We start from the raw sequence: 23,659 nt of genomic DNA, 5'->3' as shown, positions 1-23,659 counted from the left end.
GACGTTCATTGTAACATTTTCATCATTATAAAAAAATCTAAATCGAGGGCGTAAACGTAATAAAAATATGCCACCGTTACTCATGATCACATATTGGGTGTCATTAATGTTCAAGCTATCATGATGTCCAAGAAAAGGGATTGATCAAGGCAAATGAATCCCTTTGCCACAGGATTGATGATCGTAATTTGGCTAAGTGAATTATTTTATTGTATTTCTCGTCACTAGTTACATTTTAAGTCTCTCAAGTGAGCAGTGTCCAAAATATTATTCATGGGGACTTTCTTTTTTCTGATCTGGTATTATTATTTTTGAACTTTGACATTTGTAGCTTTCATATTGATCCTTTCGCTCTTGGACCGTCTTGGACTTAACAGTGGGAATATTTGCTGTAATAAAATGAATCTTATTTACACGAAAACTTTGTTGTTGTTGATGTCGTATGCGGCGGCCGGAACGGAAGTAAGCCAGAATGATCTAAACGAAGTATTAGACCAGGCTGGCGGAGTGGAAATAAATAAATCTTGCGAACTTCACGACAACATGGCCGGCTCTGACTACAAATCATTGGAACTGCGTACTCGAAGTAAGTATTTATGCAAGTCCCAAATACCCACTATGTCTTACATCTGCAATCATTACGTGGATCTGAGATCTAAAAAATCCACCTCTCCTTCAAGAGAAAATTGATTATAGATGGATTTAGATGGCCAGAACATGCAACTTAAATAAGGCTGATCAATACTTAATTAATTCTTCGATCCAAAATACACATATTTCTATCATTGAAATATACTTTACACGTAGGTAAAGTATGTTTCAATTCTAGAAATACAAGCTGTTGCCCGCGACTTCGTCTGCGTTTGATTTTGTTTTTTGATGTGGCATTCAATTTTTTTTTAGTTCTATATAAAATTGGATGTATTCAGTATCGCTAAGCCTTAAATGAGGGGTTTGCTGCTGTTGGCTGAGGAGTTCTGTCCTCTATCTTCACCCACATTCATCAGATCTACACAAAGTTTGGGCAAAATTAAATACATTTTATAACTGTAGAGGATAGTACAAAAATAATTATTTAAATCGGTTATAATTTGTCAGAGTTAGTCAGTCAGTCACTTTCATCCCCTCTCGCAAAGGAACCGAGCATAATGTTGGGATAAAAAGTATCCTATATTACTTCTAACACTTCCAAGAATGTGTGTAAAAAGTTTCATGAGGATTGGTTAAGTAGTTTTTGCATGAAAGCGTAAGAAACAAACTTACATTGACATTTATAATATTAGTAGGGAAGTAGGGATTATAAAAGTGATTTTCATGATTAATATTATTGAAAAGATTGCTTACTTAATATGATAAGTAAGAAAAAATATTGTATATTTTAAGAGGCAATGTTTGTGAAGAGCATACAATACTAACTGAAATTTATGTAAAGAACAATTTATTGAAAATTTTGTCAACCTTTATAGTGAGCTCTATAGTTTTATATGTAGGAGACAATAAGTCTGATCCCTGGCAGGGAGGGAATCTATGGGAATTACTCATTTCTGAATTTTGTCTTAACTGGTCTGTTAGGGAAGCTCTTGCCATCGGTAGTTGCCACCCTACAACAAGACATGCCATGCGATTTCACTTAGTGACCACTTGATTTTAGTAGTATAAATTTAAAAAGTTTAACTTTCACTGCAGCCGTCATTCCTTGTATATTTAAAATTACTGTTTAATTGTTTTGCGATGAATTTCAGCTATGTTACAATTTTCTTAAATTAAGGTTTTTTTCAGAAAATGTTAACATAAAATAAAAATAAATAAACCTCTTGTGACTTCTTACCATATACCATATCTAAGAAAAATCAATAATTGAGTATCCTAGAAGTTATTTGTTAACAATACAAAAAAATGTGTTTGAAATGGTCCTAGTGCTTACCTACTTTCATAAGGTATGGCTGGTGCCAGCCAGGCAAAGTGGTGTAACTGATAAACAAACACTTTTGGTGCCTTTAATAAAAAAAAAAATATATCATTTTGGTGTTGCATATTGATATGTTTTGTTTACATGATAAGGTCTGGTGGATCCACAGTCGAAAACTGAAGGTGCTAGTTCTACTGTACTGGAATATTTAAAGAATTTAACTACTCGGTTCTGTGTCAATACACAAAAGCTGTCAAAAGAAGATTTGGAAAAATTACAAAATGAGTATGTACTGACTAAGGTCCTATACTTTTTAATCCTTAAACTCATATTGTATATTTCTATGCTTACTATATATTGAGTTGCAAAAAAAATTATCATAAATCACTATAAAAGTTTTTTATGTTTCAAGAATAACTAATATTTTTTAATAATAATTTCAAATTAGTTAAAAAAAAATAACTAATTCATCAACAAATTGTTGCGATCTTACAAACAAAATTTAATGTTGTACTAACAGCTTTGCATAATAATATATAATTTTTTCTTAGTATATTCTTACATATAGTATATGTTACTATGCTATTGAACTATTTATAGGTTAACGAAAATCGCTATGTTCCTGGGTAAAGGTATTGGTTTTGCATGAAACTAAAATGATTATAAATCATTTACTTTTTAAATCCTCCTTCTGGAATGCTTTTCTGTATGATTCTGTTTATTGATTTGCCTGCATTTTTGTTTTGCTTAGGTTAGGCCTCAAGAGAAAAATCAAGGTGCACTTTAGCAGCCTTTCAACAGGTACCAAACCTGTGCAAAATGCTTACTACTATTTTAACTTAATCACCACATTACTTGAAAAGGATGAAACAGTTTAGTAAGCATATTGGCTTCAGCCGACAGGTTGTCAATGATGCAATTACAGCAAAGCTGACCAGGGTAGTGCAAAGTGCACAAAATGCACTTGTGCACCAAATGCGAAGTGCATTTTGTCATGTAGGTACCTTACTTGTTTTTTATCTGACATGTGTGAGAAGCAAATAAAAATATTAACTTAACGGGCACAATGTACGGCACATACATATTTCATATGCACATAATAAACATTCTCCACACTAACATTTATTATAAGTGTAAACTATACATATTATTATTTTTCAAAACCAAGCAATTTTTTTTTTTATTTTTTTTTTCTCACATTCTTTATTCACTTAAAAACTATCAAAATGACTTTTAGTGGTTTTTTAACTTAAAATATGTTGGGACTTTTAAGTGCTCAAATGCAACCTTTTAACAGTTTAGCAATGGTTTTATAAAAATGTTGTCAAATAGTTTGAAATGATTTGGGACTAAAGTTTGAATCTATTGAACCCTATGTGAATTGTTTAATTTCATCTGAGTTACATTAGTACATTGGAAATTACATTTTTATGAAGGCATTAGTAAATAAATAATTTAATTTATTTTTTTACAAATGTATATTTATTTATTTATTTTAATTCAATTAATACGGTTAACACCAATTACACTAATTAAATACACAGCAGATTAAAACGATATATATATATATAATATATATATAATATACTTTTGTGTGTATTCAATATTAATATTATACATCATATATACATAAATATATATATATATATATATATATATTTATGTATTATATATATATATATTTATGTATATATGATGTATAATATTAATATTGAATACACACAAAAGTAATGAGTTTTAAGTACATCAATTATACTCTCAATAATTTTAATTCCAGGCGTTTAAAGGAGATGATCAAATGTGTGCAAGCATTGACCTGCATTTTTATCATGGTTTTTATCCGAAAGATTATCGTACCTGCACTGGCCAGAGATCTTTCGATAACCCTTCCCCAAGAAGCTGAAAGGCCAAATTCTGACGATGATGCAGACAACCAGGAAATCGCTGAGGATAACGCGGAGGGTTAAACTTGACTAATTGTGTGTGTTAAGTATATAATTAACAGGTGCGTTATATAAAGATTTAGATAAATTATCAACCTTTCTACTTAAATAGTAAAGACTCCAACTGCTGTTAATTTGATTATCTACTGCTGTGGTTTTTTACAGTTTTGATAGATTTAGTTTGAATTAACTGCAATGCATAATTATTTGTTTTATTGAACTGTAGTGTAGGACATTTTTACCTAAGTATTGTCATACTTCATCAAATTGGTCAAAAATAACCCAGCCCTTAAGCTACAAGATTTTGGCTTAAATTCTAAATAATGACATTGTTGGAAATTTTGCTACCAGTGTCACACCATAGAGTTCAACAAATAACACTCTTCTTGGTAATTAATGTTATAGAATGAAAATTTCAATCCAATTCAATAAATAATGGAATCATTTTCAAATCAGACACACAAGGTAACATACATACAAGGTTTTTATTTAGGGTCAGTGCAGCAGTCTGTGGAGCAAAATTTTACTTTCCACCACAGAATTCTCCAAAAATAAAACCTGTATAATTCTATACATTAACACATAAAGCAGAAGTTTATTGTGTACTTATTATAGTTATGTATAAACCATCACTTTTAAGGGCAGTAATTAATTAATCATGAATATTTAATACTCAATATTTTTAAGTAATTACTCCTTCTATAAGTACAGAAGTTACTTGATGATGTAAGTGAAATATTAACTATATCGAAAAGATATCTTTTTCTTGCAGAAATTAAAGGTTGTGTTAATATAAATTGCAAACTATATATTGTTTAATATTTCTTGCGAAAACGCTCGCCGTGTCATGGCCGGACTCGAGACGTCGCGTCATAGGCAAATTAAGCTTTTAAGGTCCATATTACTTGTCTAAGTTTAAGATTTTGGTATTGATAACACAAAACTAAGCAACTGATAGTTTGTCATTATAAAATACTTGATAAAAGCTATGGTGCGATTTTCGAATTTTAAGCAGTAGAAAATTATGATTATATATATTTGACGACATTCGGCGGCAATGACTGGCATGGCGATTGTTTGATTTTGTATTTTTATTTATTAAAAATAAATACCAATCTCACTTGCAAAATAAATAAAAATACGTCATCCATATATCATAAGATAAATACAATATTTTAGCGATTCTTTATTACTGTCATCATGTCTATCATTTCTATTGTAAATATATTTTAGATCTTACTGTTATTGGAAAGCTTTCAACTGAATTTACGTTTGAAGCTTATGGAACTAACTTAAATCCATAAATATATTTTCATAATTCAGTTGTTTCTGTACACTCCTCACTATGATCGAATAATGACTACCTATGTAAACTTTACATCCTTATTGTATAAGCAAGCATATTAAGTATTGTGTATTTTAATCTAAATTTTACTAGGATACTATCCTTAAACTACTAGTTATTTTGTGTATTGACTGCTATTTCAATATAAAATATTATTCTAAGTTATAAATTTACCTTAATGCATTTACTAAGTATAATACTGCTTAATTGTTTAGCTTTAGTTAAATACTTTTATGTGTGTATGATAATCAACTACTAGTCATTTTGTGCATAGATTCAATAGAGGTTACTTAAAATAAATTTATGAACTTAGTAATTTAACTAAATGCCTGTGCATTTACTAAGTCATTATAATATTAGGTATATGACTTATGTATTTAGTTAAACCTAATGCATGATATTTACCCAAATAAATCAGATAATGATGCACAAGTTTTTAATTACTAGCCGCTGTTCATTAGTTCGTCCCTGCAAAATTTTTAGTTCTATATTTTTTCCCATATAAACTTTTATACCTAATGAGGTTAAAACTATCAACATATACACTAATGTTGATAAATTTTACTAAAACTATGTTACCTGGATATCAACACAGTAAAAAGAAACCACCTGCTTAATTTCAATGGTCCTAATTTTGAAAAACAGTCATACATCTTCCAACTCCTATTTAACACTGTTGGGATAGATTTACAAAATAAAAAATTGTATAATGTTACTCCTTAATCCTGCCTGTAAAAGAATAATCTACTTTTTCGCCGATTTTATTAATTTGAGAAATTTGTTTCATTACTCAATTAAATCATGGTATATTGAGCCAAAAGCGAATCCTGTAGAGTACCTAGTCAATTCAGATTCTACTAAAAAATTACAAGTATGGGTTTTTCCACAATTCCTTTTTATTAATTTACTAGCTGTTGCCCGCGACTTCGTCTGCGTCTGATTTTGTTTTTGATTTGGCATTAAGTTTAGTCTTAGTTCTAAAAAAATTTTAAGTATTCGGTATCGCTAAGCCTTAAATGTGGGGTTTGCTGCTGTCCGCTGAGGAGTTCTTTCTTCTATCTCCAACCACAGTTTGGGCAAAATTAAACACATAGTATAACTTCTATAGTACAAAAATAATTCTTTAAATCGGTTATAATTTGTCGTAGTTATGGTGTAAAATTGTCAAACACAACTTTCATCCCCTCTCCCAAAGGATAAGAGCTTAATGTCGGATAAAAAGTATCCGATATTACTTCTAACACTTCCAAGAATATGTGTACAAAGTAACATCGGTTAAGTCGTTTTTGCGTGAAAGTATACAAACAAACTTACATTGCCATTTACAATTTTAGTAGGGGAGTAGGGATTACTTCCCGTCTAAACTATTTTGCAAACGTGTTGTCAATTTAGAATCCCTAAAAACGCTAGAACCCACAGCATTAGAGATACGCCTTTCAAATGTCGATTCTATGTATAGTCGATACCATCAACAAGTCAATGCACTAAAGGTAATACATTCTTAAATCGAGTAATATGATTTGAACATTAACTTGTAATATTATTTAGACCTTTAGATCAGATAACTGATTTAATGGACAATACTTAGCTCTAAAATTTATAGGATAAATCTTAAAATTACATAATAAAAATAATTATTTATTAACCGCCAACCGATTGTTATTTGCCGTTAAACAGATCTACATGTTACAACCGTAATAAAAAGAACTTCCAATTTTACAATCGACTAAGTTTTACTTTATCGTTCACTTTTCATTCCACAGCATTAAGGATGCATTCAAATTCTATACATGGAACTCCAATTAGGTACAGTAGTCTGTGTTTTTATTTTCCGATTATTACCAGCTTTTTGAAAAAATATAAACGTGAACTAGCTTCGATTGAAATGCTTTTGTATTTATTAAAAACTTAAAAAGTTTTACCTTGGGAAATAAGGGGAAAATTTGGGGAGTAGTTTGTTAAAAGTGTAAATATTGTAACTAAAACTGAAATGTGACGGGTAAGTTTTAATGTATTGGCTTGTGTAATGGACTTTAGGTTCTAAATCTGAGATACTACCGGTTTTAATAGCCCTAGATAAAAAAAGAAGAATATATACTGCTCTGTGATATGTTGACACATCTGGGTTCTCACAAAATGATTATCCTATGTGACGACCGCGCGCAAATTTGTCTCTTCGCCTTATCGGTTGAATAATAATCCTTCTAAATACAATAAATTGTCCATTCCAATTACTCAAACGAGCGAACGAGCGTCTTTGGGTGTCTTTGTTAACAGTCCAATTCAGTTTGTTGTCCGAATTAGTGACTATCTGCGACTGGCAACATTGGTCGTACTACCCTCCATAATTGGTCGACCATCGTCTGTCAGTGCCAATTTAATAATTATTCAGTTTACATTTTTACAGAGGTTTTGAACGGTTAGAAATATCTAAATCTGAAAGTTATAAAAAAAATGCACAAAATAAGTAAAGCTCCATTATGAAAAGTAGTTGGCATATAAGTTGACTCTGCTTTCTTCCGTGTTCTAAAGACTAACAAGTGTAGTGTGCCTTTGCGTGCCTTGAGGTATTATAGAAAAGTTTATAGCAAAAAGTTCTAATGCACGATACTTATGTGCTTAAACAATTTAATTGAATTTCAATTAAGTTTAAAATGATTCTTACTTACGCAAAAACTTTAATGTTTTTGTTGATGTCGTATGCGATGGCCGAAACGGAAGTTGGCGAGAATGATCTAAATGAAGTATCTGACCAGGTTTACGGTGTCAAAATAAATAAATGTTGCGAACTTAACGAGATCATGGTTGACTCTGTGTGCAGATTAGCGGAACTGCTTAATCAAAGTAAGTATATAGCCAATAACTATATACATATGCTGTAATAATATATATGCTAAATAGCCATATTTTGCGCAGACCAAGCGCAAAACAGCGCACAAACCTATACTAGAATGAGATGTGACTTGGCTTTATGGGACTTATAATTATTTTTACACTACAAACATTGCATTATTATTAGTTTATTAGTTTTGCCATAATTCTGTGCAGGTCTTATGAGTAGAGCTAAGAGGGGAAGTATAGATATATTGTTCATGCACACATCATCATCTTTTGGATGTTTGTTAAAAGAAGTTGCAATGTACTTAATAACCTAAAGCTGAAGAAATTGTGTGTACGTTTGTTTATTTGGAACTGACAAAACAGAATTATTGAAAAAATCTTTATGTTTTAAAGCTTATTTAATGATAGACTTTGTATCAGTATGACCCTAGCTTACATAGGTAAAATCACAATGCACAGCTAGTAAATAATACAGCTGACAAGATTCTTGAACATGCTAATATTTTGAACTTGAGTTAAGTTCATAATATGCAAGCCGGTTCAGTTTTTTTAATCGATTGGTTTCAAAATCAAATATATGGTATTTAGTTGCATATTTACATGATTATTTATATGACTAGGTATGTGGGAGCCTCAGTTCAAGACAGAAGACGGTATAGCTGCTGCATTGAAATATTTTAACTATGTTACTGGAGTGCCGGACTGCGCCACAACACAACAGAGGCCTATATTTGATTTAGGAAAATCTGAAGATGAGTATGTATGGAATAAAGTCCTTAACTTTTTAAATGCAACGCTTTAAAAGCTTAAATATGTAAGGGTATAACAGTTGGACATGATTTGATATTTGAGTTCAATATGAAATAGTTTGAAACTTCATTGAATTCTAAGAGTAAGAGTTTACCTGCATCAGAGAATTAGTACAGTAAATTTATTTTTTTATGAACCAAGCAGTTCAGTATTGTAATTTTAAAACTAAAATAATAATAATTGCAAACCTACTTGATAATAAAAACTAAACAACTCAATTTACTTGGGAGTCTTAAAGATTAGAAAAATTCATTTTGGTTCGTATGAAAATATGGGCGGAATTCAAATATTCAGAGGATTTGATTTGCATAGCAATTTTTCGCATGAAATATTATATTAGAGATAACTACATAAAATACTTGAAAAAATCTTTTTATTCCAGACTAAATTTATTAACTGATGGAAGACTACAGCATCTGATACACCATTTGCATAGCTCTGATCAAATTAAGGATGATCCACTGATAACAAATACATATAGTATTCACGAAGCCATTGCTATTCCTGAAGTAAAGGAACCATCATCTTATATCCATGATCAAGCCAAATATTGCATGGATAAGGTTAGTAGTTTGATTTAAAAAATCAAATATAGATGTTGGTGTTCCAAAATGCTGAAATGGTGACCCCACACTGTAAAATAGTGTTGGTAAAATTCTCACTTAGGCCTACATCAAGCAGGTTGCAACAAGTTGCTGGATAGTATTTGTTACTTGCGGATACAAAGCAAGAAAAAAGAGTGGCATTTTGGTACACAAACAAATTTGGGATATTTGTCAGCCCCAAAATTTATTTTCACATTTCTCTCAGTACCAAATTGTCTAGAATTTTGAAACTTAGCAAGAGTCCTCTACACGCCTGTAAAAAACATGCCAAAATAAAATCCAAGATTCGTACATACCTAGTCAAGTCAAAGATTTTTGAAGTGAAACTTCTTTAGAATCATTGAGATTTCAAACTCGAAAAAACAAAAAAATAAGTCCATAAAGACAAAAACACATAAATGTATAGGATTCAGCCGGCGAGAGAATAGATAGAACACATTCTCAGACTACATGTGTTTAATGCATGTGTTTGCACCTGCATATAAGAAAGTTTTAGTATAAGTGTGTTGATTGTTGATGTGTCAATATTTTCATCGCCTTGATAAATTAATTTTAAAATTATGCCAAAAACTAAAGTTGAAAAAAATCGTGAATACTAACTACTACTATAAAAACTGCAAAAAGTTCTACGGAACGTGTTAGAGAAAAAGAAAAAAATTACACTACTAGATGTGCCCTGCGGCTTCGCCCGCGTAATTTTGGGAGGCAGCGTACTGCTACATAGGTGTAGACTATGTAGCAGTATGCTGCCTCCCATATTATTTCTAATACCTCCAAGATTATGTATAAATAGTTTCATAAAGATCGGTTCAGTAGTTTTCGCGTGAAAGCGTAACAAACCAACTTACATTCACATTTATAATATTAGTAGGGATGTTATAATGATTAAAATTGACATAAAAAGCTTTGATAAAATACTATGGAAATTATGAAGTAATATCACTGTATATTGGAAATATGAATGATATACAGTTTTTCTGTTTTAATTAACTGTTGATCTTTTCTGGCAAATAATTAGAATGGCCTTCATGATTTATTTGACTCTATTCATAAAATTTCTTCATTAGTCAACATAGAGAAAATGATTGTGTTGTACAAATTCCCGTTTAAGCGAATAAAATTAACAATTTCGGACATTTGAAATAGTAAAGTTTATATTCCATTACCAAGCTATCGTAGTTAAACATGGTAATAACGAAAACAGAGAAAAACCTCATTTTAACCAAACCTTATTTTTTTAATTAGACTTTTCAGAAGTTTCACTTCTACCATGTGTGATTTGCACACACGCACACTTTTTTATAGTAATAATTGACACACTATGCAGATGGCCAACCTGATAGTAAGTAGAAAAGCATCGCCTATAAACATAACATATTACAGGGTATGCAATATTCTACTAAGTGCTGCCCTGTGTCTGTCAAGCTGAAACATAAGTGTTTAAGCATAGTGTGCCTATAACTACAACATGAATCCACTCTTAAAACCCGAAAACAGCTAAAATTTTGTTTAGTGGAAGCTTTGATAAAAAGCTCTGCTTTGATAATATTATAACGTTTATTTTTTAAAGGAAATTGTATACAATTTTACAATAAATTGCCAGTTGATTTATTGGAGATGTCTCTGAAAAAGTTCAAAGTTTGTATTAAACGTAAGCCTATAGAAAAGTCCTATTATAGTATAAAGGACTATGTCAACGAGAAAAATGCTTGGGTGTAAATTATTGCTCTAACCAGGTTTCATGGTGATAACAAAAAAAAAATAACAACCGGCTAAGTTTGTTGTGGGCTTCTTCATAGACCAGGGCGCGTTTGGAACCCTCGTAGCTTTAGTTTTAAGTTGACGAATTTATTTATCGCCATCAATTCACTCCTATGTCATATTTTACATGTAATGTACGCATCAAAAGTGCCATCAATGTGCCTATTTGAATATTGAAATATTTGACTTTGACTTTGACTTTTGGAGGTGATCAATGTCTATGAATATATTCATGGGCAATCAATCAAGTATGTCTTTAATGTTTATATTAATATTTTACAATATACTGTTTTATTTCCAGATTATAATAACAAGTTCAAACATAACTGGTCAATATGCATTAGTGTGCGTACCGGAAGTTATAATAAATTGGAAAGAAACAAGTTTTCTCATGAAGAAAATATTGAATCCTCTTTTCCACGCCATTGCCATGGTGTTGTATCTGTTAGTGGCCATTATATACTTTGTAATACCAACACTACGTGACCTTGCAGGAAATATTATAACTACTATTAATATTTGTTTGATAGTCAGTCAAGCTGCTGATCTGGTCAGGATTTTTACTGAATTGAGCAATCATGTTAGTTTTATGGTTACTGGTGAGTTTGTTTACTCTTTGTTTTAAAAAAGTGACTTAAGTGGTAATTTTAGTCTATTCTTGCATAAACTTTTTCTGTTACAAAATACATAAATTAAGTTAGTTATGTTGTGTGTTTGTTTTCAATTACTGTTGTAATAAAATATGTATACAGTTAATTTTCATGAATAATTATATAATTTTACGCCTTTGGCGCTTTGGAGAGATTATTATGTAGCGATACATTGTACCCGCTCACTAACTGGTTCTATTCTTTTTTCCTTTATGTACAGTAAAAGTGCTTTTATTCATTCAAATGAGCGTATCGGTATTTTCGATCGTTACAATTTTATTAACTGTTATATTGACTTTGCAGATATTATTCTATACATCAGCCTTTTGGGAGCATTCTTCTGGCTAAACAGTTTCGGATTTTACATTTGGAAGACGTTTAAGTAAGTATTTCTTATTGTTTAAACAGCTTTGTCTGACGTGTAATATTTAAAACGTTTACCATTTTAAATATTACACATCAGACAAAGCTACTACGGCATAATATTACTTCGGCTTCATGACGGCTCCGACATATGTTACGCCTAAGTTTGTAGCCACGAAGTTTCATTTAGCTCTCTCAAATGGAGATAACTTGAATATTGCATCTTTTACTTAGTAAGCAATTTCTCGAGCGTTTTCCTCATAGTGTTATGAATATTTGTATATAATCGAGTAATTCTGACCTAAGCTTCGCTTCTTGAAGTATAATTTTGGCGTGTAGGTACTGTATAAGATATCCCTATTTTCCTACTCATCTTTTATATGCGAAAGTTTCTACGCGTTTATATGAATAAAAATGGACAAACCAACAAATTATATTCTAATTTATAATATTAGTCACTTTTGGGGCCGAGTTCGAATCCCAGCACTCACCTCTAACTTTTCTAAGTTATGTGCGTTTTAACCAATAAAAATATAACTTGCTTCAACGGTGAAGGAAAACATCGTGTGGAAACCTGCATGCCTGAGAGTTTTCCATGATGTTCTCAAAAGTGTGTGTAGTCCACCAATCAGCACTGGTCCAGCGTGGTCGACTACGGCCTTAACCCCTTCTCATGGTGGGAGGAGACCCGTAACATGTATTGGGTCGGTAATGGTTTGATATGATGATGCTCTTTTTCTCTTCTGTCTTCTCTGTCTCTCCTTTTAAATATCATATTACAGATGAAGAATAGAGACCAAACACTGTACAACTGGTCGCGTTTATTAATAACGCCTCACTGGTCTATTCTAATAGAGAAAATTCTAAAGAAGATCTTTTCCAAGTCGCGATTAATTTAGATACTGATTTTTTCGTGCAGGTCTAGGAATGTTTTCTTGCGTGTAACAGACGTGCGTAAATACTGTTATTATTCGAGCGTAGTATGGTTTGCCGTTGGAGTTATGGCCGCGATGGCGATCTGTGCACACTTCCTATTGGACTCTGGCTCGAACCCATACAAGAAGATGAGACTCTCTAACACTATAATACTTGAGGATATTGAGCAGGAAACTATAGGTAAGTGTTATGGTTCGGCCATCGATATAATGCATTCCTCTCATTGAAATAAAGATATAAGAAGTAGAGCTGGCAACATTCATACATGCATGGTTTAGGAAAACATAACCGAAAGCTCTTGGCCTGTCGTTATTTACATTAAAACTAACAACTTTTGTTCTACGATTTTTTTTAACTCAATTGTTTGTGGAATTCTAAATATTAAATATTTAACATACATGCTCTGTAATGAAACAGCGCGCGAACCACGACCCTTTCGTGCCGCCCATGCCGACTACGCGGCGTTTTCGAATCACATGTATTTGGCTTCACAGTGTCAACGTCACTTTACAGAAGTAACATGATTTTTTCTTTTTTTTGTATGAAATAAATTAAAAGTTAATTTTGAAAAGTCGTAGAACAAAAGTTGTCACTTTTAATAATAGAAATTTAATGATGCCACAAGGCCGAGAGCTTTCTGGTAATTTTATTTAATCCTGTATAAGATAGCGGACAAGTTATAGTGAATGGACTGTAGCACTGATTTACGATAAAAAATATTTTTATGTTATTATTACTACTACCGTGCGTTATCATTATAAACTCGAATGTATCAACTTTTGGATAGATGATGTATTATAAAAATTAAGCTTAATTTGCTATACTCCGCGTAAAGCAGGAGAATCTGTATGGTGTAAATTTTATAAATTTAAAATGCATATAAAATTTTTCGGAACCGACAGGATTTGAACCTGCGACCCTCGGGCAATCGCGGCCTGAGTGCTTTAACCAATTAAGCTACGGCTCTCCTACTGTCGATGCCGAAATTAGTATATGCCTTTCACATCAGTCTTATAGCGACTAGCGTCATCTAGTAGGAAACGTTGCAGTTTCGATCTACTTTTTCAAAGGTCCATATTACTAATCAAAGGATAATTCCTCCAAGTTTGGGTAAAAACACTAATAAAAATTATAAAAACTGTATGGTGTAATTTATAATTTCTTCAATCCTTATACTCCACACCAAACAGATTTTCGGCAATGTACCCTCTACGCATGTTTCGCTCCGAAACCGGACCATCCTCAGGAGATGTTGACTTTACAATGAATAATTGATTAAGTGTCCTGCTTTTCGCGGAGTATAGCAAACTAAGCTTAATTTTCATTATGTATCAACTTTAAAATAAATTTGTGCTGTAAATAGGTTGAAAGATCTTATAAGTATTAAAAATCCAAGTTGTTCTTTATAGCGAAAAAAAGATTTGTTACCAAATTTTGGAAAACTTTTAGCGCTGTAGAATTATGAATTGTGGTCTCGGGTTCGATACTTGACAGGAGCAATTTAGTTAAATTTTTGTTCGTTCTCCGGCTTAGTCTGGTGGGAGGCTTCGGCCGTGGCTAGTTACCACCTTTCGACAAAGACGTGCCGCCAAGTGATTTAGCGTTCCGGTACGATGTCGTATAATAACCGAATAGGGGTATCAGTTTCTTACAACTGCCGTATTCCTAAAAGGTTAGCCCGCTACCATTTTAGACTGCATAATAACCAGGTGAGATTGCAGTCAAGGGCTAACTTATAATGGAATAAAAATAAAAAAGTCCTTCTATTATCAACTATTTTAATTTTTTTTTTAATTTTTTCAGGGTGGCTGGGCATCGCTGTGTTTTTTACGCCGGTTGCGTTTACAATAATATTTAACCTTTTCTTTTACGTTACGACGCTTAAAGTTATCAAACGGATAAACATATATGGAAGGATACATTACAAGTTAAAAGGATGGTATGCTATATCTATTTTTCTTATCACAATTTACAGTTAAAATTTAAAAAAATCCATGGTTAAAAGTATCCCATAGGTGTGCCTGGTAAGCTTTATTAACTGAGGTGAATGCGGGACTTAGTACGAATTATAAAAAGGTTCCCCATTATTGTAACCACCAATCCACACTGGGTCAGCGTGGTGGACTAGGCCTAAACCTTACCTAACCTAAACCCTTCTTAGTGTGGTAGAAGATGATGATGATTGTATCTAGATGGCGCTATTTAGATTCGATACAAAAATCGTAACGAATCGATATCGTTCGAGTAGGTAGAAAATGTAGCTTCTGACAAGAAATATTCAGTATCCGCCCGGAGTTACAAAATTGGGCCTAGCCATAAGTCCTAATATCACAGCACTTACAATAATAGTTAAAAGTTCGCCTACGCGATTTATTATTATTGACTACTAGCCCACGAATTCGTCCGGTTTTGTTTTTCCAGCATCCCGTAGGAACAGTTTATTTGGGAGACAGTATAATATTGCCATTTAATTTAGGTGTAGATCCACAGATATTTTCAAGTTGTGTCTATGTTAATTTTTTGCAATTTACTATTTTACGAATAGAATATATAAAAAGAACTGTGTTGTTTAGGTTTGGGTAGCACTTAAATTTTTTAAACTCGTAATAACTTCTAAATTAAATGTCCGATAGGAATTAATTAATAAGTATTTACCTGCTACATGAATACTCTTGATGATAATATTATTTGTTTGAAAATAAGAATTAATACTGCGATACTAATGTAACCCACTTTTGTTTCGGTAGAAAGGTTCTAATAAAATTTAAAAACACAAAAGCTGCTAATGCGACTTAACTATGATAGTTAGATATGTTTCTACGCGTACTGAATAGTTTATTTCGTAGAAAAAATTTGGCATAAATTTGGATCTACATTTTTTTCAAAAATAATTTATAGCCTGTTACTTGGTGATAGTGTTTAGTTTTCTTTTAACGAAGCAATGGTTAAGAATGGTCCAGTACTTTCGAAGTCTATTCGGTACAAACAAACAAACACAAAAATCCTCTTTACAGTACAGATTGGAGCAGCGTAGCTTTATATTAAATGCTGCATAACTCCAGTAGGCTGTTAATGATAATATTATGTACTGTTCCTCAGTAATTTTTAACTTTAAAATATACTAGCTGTTGCCCTTTTTGCGTTCATTTTTCGGTTTCGGTTATACGGTTTTTTACAAATCCCTCTAGATAAAAAGTAGCCTATCTTCACTCCTTTCAATTAACTCTATGCCAAAAATCAAGTTGATCGATTGCTTAGTTACATTTTCGCATTTTAACAAAAGAATATTTTATTTCTTTCAGTTTTGACCTATTTCTGCAAATCTTCTTAATAATGACAACAGCATGGCTATTCCTTTTGCTATCGTGGCTTAACTTCGACGGCTTGTTCTACGCACACATAGTCGTAAACTTACTGCAAGCTATACTGATCTTCTATGTGTGCGTGGTCAGGCAGTCGCATGTGACATTCTTGCTGAGGAAAAGTTGCTGTTACGCCGAGCCGATACCCACTGGTGAATGGGGAGATGAAATGACGCACATGAATGGTGGGAATTATTGATTGGCCCGTGGAGTTTTACGATTTATTGGTTGGAAATGGCTGCTGTTGAAACTCAAGTTCGAGACTACAGAATTCGTGGTTAGTGCTACACTTATAAAATGTATATGTGGGCGGATGCCCGATATGAGTGGATGTTCAGATGAATCGGTGTTTTGATTTACAACTTGGATGATGCCTCATTAGTGCATTTCGTTGCGTCTTAAACACAGCCTGTAACGTCGTTGTAACCCGTATTGCAACGACGCCACGCTTCAATGTGTCATTTCATTTGAAATGTATGAAAAACGAAGCTGCGCCGACGCAATACAAAGGAAGAGGCATCGCCCTTGAAAGTTGCTGTATTGTCTGATGATTTATCAAAATCACAGCTAAATTAGGCGGTGAATTATTAAGTAATACCTCCGCCTAGTAACGAGAAATAAAATTACCTACTGTTAACTTAAGCACCCGTGCATCTTAACACCGACTAATATCGGACATAGTAACATTATTTTGTAAGGTGAGGGTAGGCAGATAAAGTTGAAGATAGTAATTTAGTTTCATTTTGGTATTGCTTTTATGGCCACCTGGTTCAAACTAATAAAAAACAAAGTAAAGTATAAACATAAAACATAAGTTTTAAGAGAAGTATTTTTAACTATGGTCTGACTGCACTTTACAAATTTTCTATCAGTTATAGAAAATTGGTGATTCAGGAATTTTCAAAAAATACATGGTTTCATATCGTGCCTTATAATAATAATGACAACGATAAGTGCAAAAAAGCGCGTATTTTCCTATAAAATAAGTGGAAAAATTGATATTATCACTAAAATTGTTAACACGAGATTAAATGTATACAATGTAAAATCGTATAAAAATTATTCTTAATTTGTAAGTGTATTTTGCTATGCGCTTTTTTCTTGTCATTTTGAATTAAAAAAGTATTATCCTTTCTCTATATGGATACTCGTTTAACGAATTTCAAATGAAATACATAAAATATGTTTTTATCACACTTGCTCGTAACGTGGACCTCATTACATCGATATGAGGCTGCTAATGATCCAATGGACACGCGTGTTTTATTTAAAATTATCGTTCTTGTGCTTTATTTATGATGACCCGATTAAGTTCAGTCTGTACTCACTGCAAGTTATTTGTATAAGGATGGATGCTGGCTGTACATCGGTTTACCTTGGCGCGCGGAAAAAAAAACCGTCGCGCCATTTTCCGTAATGAATATTATGTTATTAATTATTAAAAACGCTTTTTAGTGTATTAATAATTTGAAATTGAAAAGTAGTGCAATAGATAGTAGATTTTACACCGCCGGGCATAATAATCGTGGCACAAATCGGGAGTAAATAACCTGTTTCAACCAAAATCTAGAGAGCTGCCAACAGAACTTTCACGCAGTGGAAAAGCAGCCAAAAAAGGGTCATTTATTTTTTTGAGAACAAATTTAAAAGTTTATCCTGTTTTTGCAAGTGTGATGAAAATCGTCGAATGAAACGTGTATGGTATATTGTTATACTCTCTGCTTACTTAGTCCGCTCGCTTTTAGCACATGCGCCTAATGCGTCGACTGTTAAATGTAATATAACCATACTTGGTGCATAAACGATTGCTATGATTTTTGACGCTGTAAAAGAAGTAATTGATAAATTATTTTGTTAATATATATCATACATTTGATAATACGATTTAACGCAGTTTTACCTTCACTCAGCTATAGTTATGCTTGCGGAAAGTGTTTCATTTTCCGGAATAAAATATAGTCCATGGTTTATAATTCAGGCTATCTTCATTAAGTAATTCAATCCATTTGCCGGTTCAGACATTGCGTCCTGAAGGAGTTGCAAACATCCAACCAAACAAATTTATATAATTTTATAGCATTCCTACTATACAGTAGAATAAACTTCTACTAGTAGAATTTCATTGCGAATTTGTGAGGGGTTATGTTTCTAATTCTAGGTAAAACTGCAGAAAATCATGTCGCTCGTCGCTTACTTTTCAATCAATCGTCGCTTACTTTTCAGTACTGCAATACCGCGCAAGTGGAATTACCAAAGTTTTCGGGGCAACAAGAAACACTCTTGCACATTACTCTTAAAGTGCTTTTTAAGATATAAACATAATGCGAATAACTTTTACGAATATCTGTCATTAAAATACAATATAATAACTTTTCTACAATATAATTTTTTTTATAATTCTTAGTTAAAATAATTTGCTTTAAAATATTCTTTTTCTATTATTCACGCGAGTTTTGTATTAAATTATACGAGAGCTGTTTATTGTACCTCCTAAAACATACACTTAATTGCACGGTATTGTTAGCGAAGCGACAATAAGTAAAAGTGCTTTGTGCCGAATGGAGTTAAGTTTCGCATGAATAGTCCCAATCAAATGAGCAAAATACCAGATTTTCCGTATAATGCATGCCTCCACTCCGTTCCGTTAGAGAGAAACGCTACGAAAGGATTAATTTTATGACATCTGCACTCTTAATTATTAATGCCAAAAAGAAAAATATTATGTATATAATTGATTGATTGTGATTCCATAGTCAAATGTGCCTTAGAATAGATAAAACGAACAGTATTGTGCTAAGCAAATAGAACGATCGATTTACACGGTCCTATTCGTTGGTAGTTGCAAAATGTTTATCAGAGCCTGTCACAAGCTTATTCACTTAGATATATTAAACTTAAGATAGATATATTAAACTTAAGATTTATTTAGAATAAAAAGGGTAGCATTAGACTATATTCATATTTACCTAAATCTGGGGGCTTACTTGCTTCAAGCAGTATTATTTTTAATGTTTTTTTTTATATTGACGTCTCTAAAAGAAGTTAAATAATTATGAAAAAAGTAAAAAAATATTCAAACAATACTGGTTTAAGCAATGGCTAGCAAGCCCCCCTGAAATAGTTTATTTTAATAGGTTTGGTTTTCCTAATTGGTCGCATAATACGAAGTTGTTTATGTGCGCAAAGCACGGTATGATTTCATTCTTTCACGAAAATATATGTCATTATATACAACTACGTGTACATTAGACTATATTCATATTTACCTAAATCTGGGGGCTTACTTGCTTCAAGCAGTATTATTCTTAATGTTTTTTTTTATATTGACATCTCTAAAAGAAGTTAAATAATTATGAAAAAAGTAAAAAAATATTCAAACAATACTGGTTTAAGCAATGGCTAGCAAGCCCCCCTGAAATAGTTTATTTTAATAGGTTTGGTTTTCCTAATTGGTCGCATAATACGAAGTTGTTTATGTGCGCAAAGCACGGTATGATTTCATTCTTTCACGAAAATATATAAGTCATTATATACAACTACGTGTATGCGATCATATGTAAAGTGTGATCATATGTATTACAAACGAGACGATTTATAAACGTACTTGTTTGTTTAGTTTTCTATATATTTCCCTAGTGTTAGATCTGAATGTAACGTGCTCCGCGACAATTCATATGCAAAAGAGTGAATGTGAGTCGATAATATCATGAAAAAAGCGTCAGCGTTGCAACGCTATGAGCTAGCTAAGCTTATGCTGCTAACACATTCACCGATCGTCTCGATGAGATTACGCTAACAAATCGGCAGAGTGATACTGATAGATTGCGCATTTAGATTCGGCGCCAAGTTTAGGAGAAGGTAATAAAATGAGCAGCGAAACCATTTAATGTTGTATACAAGTATTAATTTTGTACACAAATATCAATGTTGTTCACAAGTATTAACGTTGTTCACCAGTATTAACGTATTACACAAGTCTCTTATCGATAATCTTCAATTAAAGTTAACCTTGTCACAATGTTCCTCGTGGAAAGGACAGCATTAATTTAAGATTTGACAGTTTAGTAAAACCTATGAACCGTGAGAACAGCGCGTAAACGGCGTTATTTGTAAACGTATTGTTAAATTTGCGTACACTTTTACGCGCACAAATTAGTAAACAGGGCTAATTTAGATTAAGTTAACAATACTATAGTTTGTATTCTATAGTAAACGAACTAAACTAACATATTGAGAAGATTAACAGTTTTTGACACTTATTTAACAGTTCTGATATTCTTTTGCGTACACAGTTTTGCGCCCACATATGAATAAAAAGGGCCTAATTCAGCTTAAGACTGTTTAATCACGTATTTTTTAATTTAAGCAAAATATAATTTTTTTTAACAGTGATGATTAATTGATATGAATTTAATGACAGTAATGATATGATTTTGTGGTAAAACCCATATGGAGTTCTCGAGGGTTTTCCAGAGCATCCGGATCAATAATAATGATGAATTTATGAACAACTATGGTGCATATTCTTCTGTACAGTGTCATTAAGTTCTCAAAAGAAACAAAAGAAAACACAAGAAGTGTTTGCTCTGAGTGATTTACTCCAACTGAATCTGCACTATTGTAATGCGATCACGTTAATATTATTTAGGAAAACTGTAGTTGCTATGATGTTTTCATTTCAGTGTCGAATGTTCAGTAGACTTACATAACACTAAAAAGTCGTTTGAAAATTTACGCTGCATTTCTTAAAAAATCAAATATGTATTTAAAAAATCTCATTTTGTATTTTATAATCTCTTCAAATTAAGACTCATATTAGGTACTTAATAATTCTTTAGTTTTAAAAAAAAACTAAATTATTTTAATTAATTTTAACTTTCGAACGATTAAAAATAAGTCTTATCTTATAATAATCTGGAAAATTATTTTTATGAATTTTATTTGGGCTCATTGAAGATACTTAATTAGTCTTAAATTAGACCAAAATTTAACCCTAAGTTTTATTGTATTAAGATATTTTAGGTTTAATAATAGATATTAACTATAACATTTATTTCCCTGTGTTAGTATTGATGTTTTGTATATTCTATAAAAAAAAAGTGAAGACAAATGTTCGTAAGACTGCAGTTTTTTTACACTCTTAAATTATGAATAATGATCTTTTTGTCCGTCCCATACAATTTAAATGTAAAAAAAATTCCTAGTGCAGCAATTTTGACAATTTTATGGCTCTCTTGCACTAATATTTAACTTAATTACTTTTTATATTTAGTACGTATAATTTAATTTGTCATAGATATGTAGTAACTTTTTAAAAGTTTATGATTTTACTCAAATTAAAATAAAATCATTAAAATAAAACGCATTAGTGTTATTTTCACCCTTTAGTATAACTTATGCGGTCTTCTTAGTTGAATAGAAATAACTTATTTTAAAGCAGGGTCATAAAAAATACAGATATATCCATAGATGTAAAAGACTCTAAAAAAATTATTTTGTCTTGCTAGGATAAGTTTTATAATATTTGGTTAAGTATACACGGTGACTTTTGTTTCGTCTTACAAGTCAATATGTCCAATATCAATATGTAAAACCGAGTATATCTATACCGACCGACTATATATCGACTGTAAGCAGCATGAATCAGCGGTGGTATCATTTCAATCAATTGCGATTGTTTCATGAAGCAGAATTCCACTCCCTAGCAGAATTAATTGATTCTAGTAGTTTCCTAGAATTTTTACACAGGTTGATATCACTAGATGACTGCACTGGTTGTGATAAAAGTTTATGATTCACAATATGACCTAGTAGGCTGTTTTAAGATTCTATATTATATTTGATGTGAAACATCAATTTTCGCGCATTGGCTGTAAATAAGACTCGTATGTCGTCACAGCAAATGGCATGACGCTCTCTTATGCCGTCATGATTCCTTAAAGCCACCATTCTCGAGTCATCCCTTTTGTGTTGAGGTTTCCCACTTGGTGGGCGTCCCGCGAACTATTTTATCACAGAGCAGAACAAACGTCTGCAGAGTCCGCTAGACGAAACATAATAATAGAGAAAGCAAACTTCACTTACCTGTAAGAACAGCTGCCCCTCGGATCTTCTAGCAAGCGGCGCCAGCTGGCATCGCACCACGAGATGACAGTCGTCCATGACTGTGTTGAAGAACCGACGCGTGGGTAATAGCGCTTCCAGGTCTATCATGAGCTCGAGGAACCGCTCACAATACCTAAGTCAAAAGGGGCTTGAAAACCTAATATTAGCCAAATGAAATTAGAAACAGCTTGGAATAAAATATAAACCTTTGCCAGTGCGATACTTTATAAATGTCGGTACTTTTAACCGGTAAAGAAACGTGGAGACACCTGTTTTCGTAAAGAAGCAATACCGAGGTAAAAGCCAAAGGGGAGTTTAGCTACGTAGTCATATTAGGCCAGAAAAATAGACAACAGCTTGGAATAAAACATAAAACTTTTCTAGTGTAACACGTTATAAAGGTCGGCACTTTAACACTGTAGTGAAACGTGGAGACAACTGTTTTTCTAGACAAGTGCGTTTTTCAAAAAAATCTCCTAAATTTTTATTCCTATACTGAAAACAATAATTAGTAGTTATAATAATATATGGAATTACTAAGGACTAACTCTAAGAAGAGAGCAAATATATTGCAGAGATAAAATGGTGCCTTTACTTCTTGTTGCAGTGGCAGTTCTATTTACAGATCTTTATTTTTTTTTATTATACTTATACATTACGCCATCTTTAGAAACGAAACAGTTTATATACAACGTGTAACAGAATTACGAAATAATATTGAAGGACGCATAAGTATATTTCATAAGGAATCACCTTATAAAATATTAAATTAAAAAAAGCATATTTATATTTCCATACAAACGAATTCAAAACATTCTAGTGTTTACTTATGACAACCCCATTGAAGATAAAAGACCTTCACGCGCATAGTACCTACGCAAGGCGACGCGTACCATATAAAGTCACATGATTTTAATTTTGCGTGTGATGTTAGGCTTTTATCTGATTTTTACACCCTTTTTTTCAGTGAATACCATGGCAATGGTTTACTCAAAAACTATTAGGAATTCGGTTTCATAGATAACTCTC

The 23,659-nt window shown here is 32.2% G+C and overlaps 3 protein-coding genes across 4 annotated transcripts in view; 2 read left to right on the top strand and 1 right to left on the bottom strand.

The window, feature by feature from the left end:
* The window catches only part of LOC120631995 (RNA helicase aquarius), a 109,064-nt gene that overhangs the window by 79,498 nt on the left and 5,907 nt on the right, over positions 1 to 23,659 (bottom strand). The window contains exon 6 of the mRNA XM_039901724.1: positions 22,610 to 22,763. Within this exon, the coding sequence (XP_039757658.1) occupies positions 22,610 to 22,763 (154 nt within the window). The remainder of the gene's footprint in view (positions 1 to 22,609; positions 22,764 to 23,659) is intronic.
* On the top strand, positions 325 to 4,989 carry LOC120631997. Of its 2 annotated transcripts, XR_005659071.1 has the most exons (4): positions 325 to 586; positions 2,062 to 2,194; positions 2,661 to 2,905; positions 3,687 to 4,989. XR_005659071.1 is itself a non-coding variant. In XM_039901726.1 (3 exons), the coding sequence occupies exons 1-3, from the start codon at positions 400 to 402 to the stop codon at positions 3,874 to 3,876; spliced, it is 510 nt and encodes a 169-aa protein (XP_039757660.1). In that variant the 5' UTR covers positions 331 to 399; the 3' UTR covers positions 3,877 to 4,989. The 2 variants fall into 2 exon arrangements, 1 of the variants encoding a protein (XP_039757660.1); XM_039901726.1 differs by lacking the exon at positions 2,661 to 2,905 and having other exon boundaries at positions 331 to 586.
* Positions 7,608 to 21,327, top strand: LOC120631996 (probable G-protein coupled receptor Mth-like 5). The gene is made up of 8 exons (XM_039901725.1): positions 7,608 to 8,041; positions 8,659 to 8,794; positions 9,231 to 9,411; positions 11,516 to 11,813; positions 12,168 to 12,246; positions 13,147 to 13,343; positions 14,967 to 15,102; positions 16,466 to 21,327. The coding sequence occupies exons 1-8, from the start codon at positions 7,852 to 7,854 to the stop codon at positions 16,722 to 16,724; spliced, it is 1,476 nt and encodes a 491-aa protein (XP_039757659.1). The 5' UTR covers positions 7,608 to 7,851; the 3' UTR covers positions 16,725 to 21,327.

This window comes from Pararge aegeria, chromosome 19 (genome assembly GCF_905163445.1).
Source record: "Pararge aegeria chromosome 19, ilParAegt1.1, whole genome shotgun sequence".
Classification (NCBI taxonomy): domain Eukaryota; kingdom Metazoa; phylum Arthropoda; class Insecta; order Lepidoptera; family Nymphalidae; genus Pararge; species Pararge aegeria.
Note: the sequence above shows the minus strand (reverse complement) of the source record. Positions and strands in the feature narration are given on the sequence as shown.

Bases quoted from the DNA above. Each gene is read 5' to 3' on its own strand.
- LOC120631997 (XM_039901726.1), top strand. From the start codon at position 400: ATGAATCTTATTTACACGAAAACTTTGTTGTTGTTGATGTCGTATGCG. The intron at 587-2,061 runs GTAAGTATTTAT...TTACATGATAAG, and splicing joins ATTGGAACTGCGTACTCGAA to GTCTGGTGGATCCACAGTCG. The intron at 2,195-3,686 runs GTATGTACTGAC...TTTTAATTCCAG, and splicing joins TTGGAAAAATTACAAAATGA to GCGTTTAAAGGAGATGATCA.
- LOC120631996 (XM_039901725.1), top strand. From the start codon at position 7,852: ATGATTCTTACTTACGCAAAAACTTTAATGTTTTTGTTGATGTCGTAT. The intron at 8,042-8,658 runs GTAAGTATATAG...TTATATGACTAG, and splicing joins AGCGGAACTGCTTAATCAAA to GTATGTGGGAGCCTCAGTTC. The intron at 12,247-13,146 runs GTAAGTATTTCT...TTTTTCGTGCAG, and splicing joins TACATTTGGAAGACGTTTAA to GTCTAGGAATGTTTTCTTGC.